The sequence below is a fragment of the Plasmodium vivax genome, genomic scaffold (assembly GCF_000002415.2).
Source record: "Plasmodium vivax scf_4213 genomic scaffold, whole genome shotgun sequence".
NCBI lineage: Eukaryota > Apicomplexa > Aconoidasida > Haemosporida > Plasmodiidae > Plasmodium > Plasmodium vivax.
Window position 1 is genome coordinate 1 of NW_001852110.1, and position 4,280 is coordinate 4,280.

General features: G+C 21.7%; 1 protein-coding gene across 1 annotated transcript; it reads right to left on the bottom strand.

Moving 5' to 3' along the window:
• Nucleotides 1–3,019: 3,019 nt before the first annotated feature.
• PVX_030690 (variable surface protein Vir6, putative) lies at nt 3,020–4,257 on the bottom strand (the record flags this gene model as incomplete). Its single annotated transcript, XM_001612444.1, has 2 exons — nt 3,020–3,748; nt 3,859–4,257. Coding segments are annotated over 2 exons (561 nt in total), but the record flags the coding sequence as incomplete, so codon positions are not given.
• Nucleotides 4,258–4,280: the final 23 nt, after the last annotated feature.

The window sequence follows — 4,280 nt, forward strand, 5'->3', positions numbered from 1 at the left end:
ACAGTATAAAAATATAAATAGAAAAAACATCATATGAATTATTTAAAGTCAATGAGAGGATAAACTAACATGATGAATGAATTAATAAATCCGAAAAAATATATCATCAATTAATGTTAAAAAGTGTTTTCTTTTTATAAGTTGTATAATATATGGTATTCTACAAGTAATATGGGAAAAGAATTATTGTATTAATTTTTTAAGGATAATCTCTCCACCCTAATAAAAAAATTAATCAAATTTTTATTCAACTATTTTGTATAATTTACACAGAAAATTATAAAAAAACGAAACGAATAAAAAAAATAAAATAGCTTGTGAAGAAAAAATATATACATTATATTTTATTTTTATAAATATCTATAATTATTAATTTAAAAATTTGAAAACTATCATCTTAACATTAAAATGTGAATATAATGATAAATATTTTTTATCTATTAATATTAACTCTTTTAGTAACATATTGGTAAATTATTTGTTAATATTCTTAGCATCTACACATTTATCATAATTATTGTTAAGAATATATATGTTTGTGCAGTTGTAAAATAACATTTTTTATAAAATATAATCGAATTTATAAACACTAATAATTTGAGCAATTGCTATTATCATTATAAATAAATATATAACATGCTCAAAAAGTTCATGTATGATATCTACTATCTATTTAATCCCTTTTGTATTATTTTTTTTAATATAATTAGCGTAAATATATTTTTTTTATTTATGAAAAATACGGAACTATTTTTACATAATAATATTTTAGTGTAAATTTTATTATTTATGTAAAGGGTACATACATTGTAACTATTTAATAATATTTGTTAATATTTTTTTAATTTATATTTACATGATAATTCTTTTTATATTAGTTCATTTATTATATTGTTAAAGAATATTTGGATATCTTTGAAATAAATTTAGGATATTTTAGGGATTAACATTTAATGTATGATACTTATTGCAGATAATTCTAAATTTATTATTTTTTAAATTATTAATACTAAATAATTTTACAAATAAACCATAAAAAATGATTTGTATGAATTTTTCATTTTATTATTTACGCTCCAAATTATTTGAGTGTTCATGCTTATACTATTGTGTGCTATACTTTTTAACTAGGATAGCTTTATTACATTTTAAGGACTAATAACCATGTAATCGTTCAATTTTATGTAAGATTTAATTTAAGGTGTTTTATTTTCTGTAGAATATATGCTTAACAAGTGATCTATTCTTTTAAACACTTTTTATATATTATACAGTTTTAATATATCCTTAACAAAGCACTTCTTTATATATTATTTTATTTTTGGTACATTAAAGAATTAACAAAAACATTATAGCAATTTTGTGGTTATTTTTTATACCTTTACATGTTATATAGTATATTGATATCTAACGGACGTAGCGCATTTATGGCATTGCGTTTGTTGTCATTAGCACATTACATATCATGTAACATATAATATTATTATTATCCATTACTAATAATAGCCTTATTTATATATTTCTAAATATAAATGTACATATATGGATTACTATGTTTGTATGTATGCAGCTCATATTGGGTGTTACCTATTTCTAAATTAAATTAGACGAAGTGATTTAAAACATTTCTATATTTTTCCATTTGCTCATAAGTATTACTAATTATAGTCATTATTATTTAATCGACGCAAAATGAAAAAAAAGAATATATATATATGATAACCCCCAAATTTGAAAAAATAATTATGGTGCAACTATAAATATGGTGATATACAATATAATATATTCGTAATAATTCCCATATACTCAGATCTTTTAATAGTAATAATGTTTTCGAAATTATGAATTCATTTATGTTATCTGAATTGTCAAATTGATTTGTCTTTTATTTATTTTCATTTATTACAAGACCCTACAGTACATCATTATATAAATGATGTTACTTTATTATGTATTTATATATATGGATTACTGCATTTCACGAAACTCTGGTTACATTTAAAATTACTATAACCATGGCATTTATCGGAAATATATCATTTCTCATAATAAATTTGTATCATTTTCATTAAAATGATTTATATAGTTAAATTTATATTGATATGAAATCAAATGAAGATATTGAGATATCTTATAAAAATACCAACCTAAATACTGCCATTTAGTCGAAAATATTTGATGTTGTAAGATAGAGCAGAATAAACAATTTATATGATATTATAATGAATTTTATTTATAAAAATAATAACCTATATATAGTAGGTAATGAACAAAAATATGTAAAAAAAATGTTCTAAATATTTTAAAATATGCAGTTATATTAAGGAAATGGCAAAATATGTAAAAGTAATGCATCAAATTTACCAAATACTAATATATTAATATAGCTAAATTTGAGCTATCGAAACATATTTTTATTTTTCATATTAAATAAAATTATAGATAGATCATTAATAACAATGACTCTATCATTCGGGGTGTAACTATTATGCATATTCACATATCTATATAATTTATTAATGTTAGACATGTATTAAATAATGTATATATAACTTATATGTGAAGTTATTATTAGTCTCACAAATGGGATAAGTAATTTATTGGAAATGAGAATAAAAATTAAGGAGGTATTCAATCTGTGATACAGTAATTTTTGTGAATGTTATTAAAAATAAGATTGAAAGTAATTATAAATATATTTTTATGATAATAATATTATGAAAATTATATGTTGTAGTTATTGTTTCTAATTTTGATATATCATAAGAATTAGCAATTATTAGTCATTTATCTGTTATGTTATAGTTTATGTGTAGTATAATAATTATGTAATATATAAAGATGATTCAAGGAAAAATATATATATAATTTAAATAAAATAACGCAATAAAATTTAGCTCTTATTTATAAAAAACGTAAGATAAATAAATGAAATATTATATAAATTTATTTATATTCAGTTTTCATATTATATAATAATATTAATAATTATTTCCTTTCAAGTAATAAAAGAACACTATTATACATTATGTAAGTATATATATTTTTTAAATTAAGTTTTATGTGCAAGTTCTTTATTACAACTTATTATGATTATTTTTTGTACAATTATTTTTTATGATAAACATTATGAGAAATATTGATAATTATTTTTTTATTTTACATTATGATAAGAAATTTTAAATAATTATATATTTCAAGCATAAATATATTTATCTATACGTTTTTACTTATAAAATGTGTATCATAATATTATAAATGTTATCTGTTTTTTTATATAACATTTCACATTTTTGGAATGAATTTTTTGTGCAAAAATATCTTGATGCATGTTTATAATAGTTTTTGTTTTGGCCTAATTAATATATATTATTGCATAACTTATGTAATAATATATCAGCATAAATGATGCATTATGAATAAATTATGTAATGAATAATATAAAATTCAGTTATACTTTTTATTCCGTGTGTACTTCATAGATAAATTTGATTTCATTAAATAGAGTTATATTTTTTATATTGTTTCTTATTTTGATGATATTTTAAATAAACTTATAATTTATGAATAAATAACGCAACATGAGCTATTCCGCGAAAGGAGATATACCCAYTGGACTATATCCAATAGACCCACCATCATATTCCTGAAAATTTGCGAAATCTCCTGGGGGAAATCCTCTAAAGCTACTAGGAATTTGATGAATTCGTCTTCTTCTTCCTCCAAAGAAGGATCCAACTGGAGTATACTAAAATTAAGAAGGAAATTTGGTGAATTTAACACCCAATTTTATGATAATGGGAAATTTTATTTAAATGTATTATAAACATATGCGTATATTTTTAAAATTTTTAATACCCTAAAAAGTAAAAATATGGCACCCATTCCACCAGATACACCAAGAATAGGAGCTGGTTCTACTTGTCSTAAAGTTTCAGTAAAAAAACCTTGCATTTTACCTAACAGCCCTTCCGTACCATCTGTTGGTGCTCTTTGTTCCTGTAATATATATCGTCCTTCTAATTGTCCCGTTACCTCTGGGACATTTGATAATTGTTTGATTATTCCTGGATGCATCTCTGCTTGAAATCTATTTACTTGAATTCTTGGTTCTTGGACTTTGGCTTCTAGTTCGTGAGATGTTAGTTCCCATTCTGCTCGTTCCTGTGGTGGTAGTCCCCGTGATGCTAATTCCCTTACTGTTTCTTCTTCTGATGCTAGTTGACTTGATGCTTGTTCATTTACTGGGGTCTTCATTTCGTGGTCTGATTATCAGATTG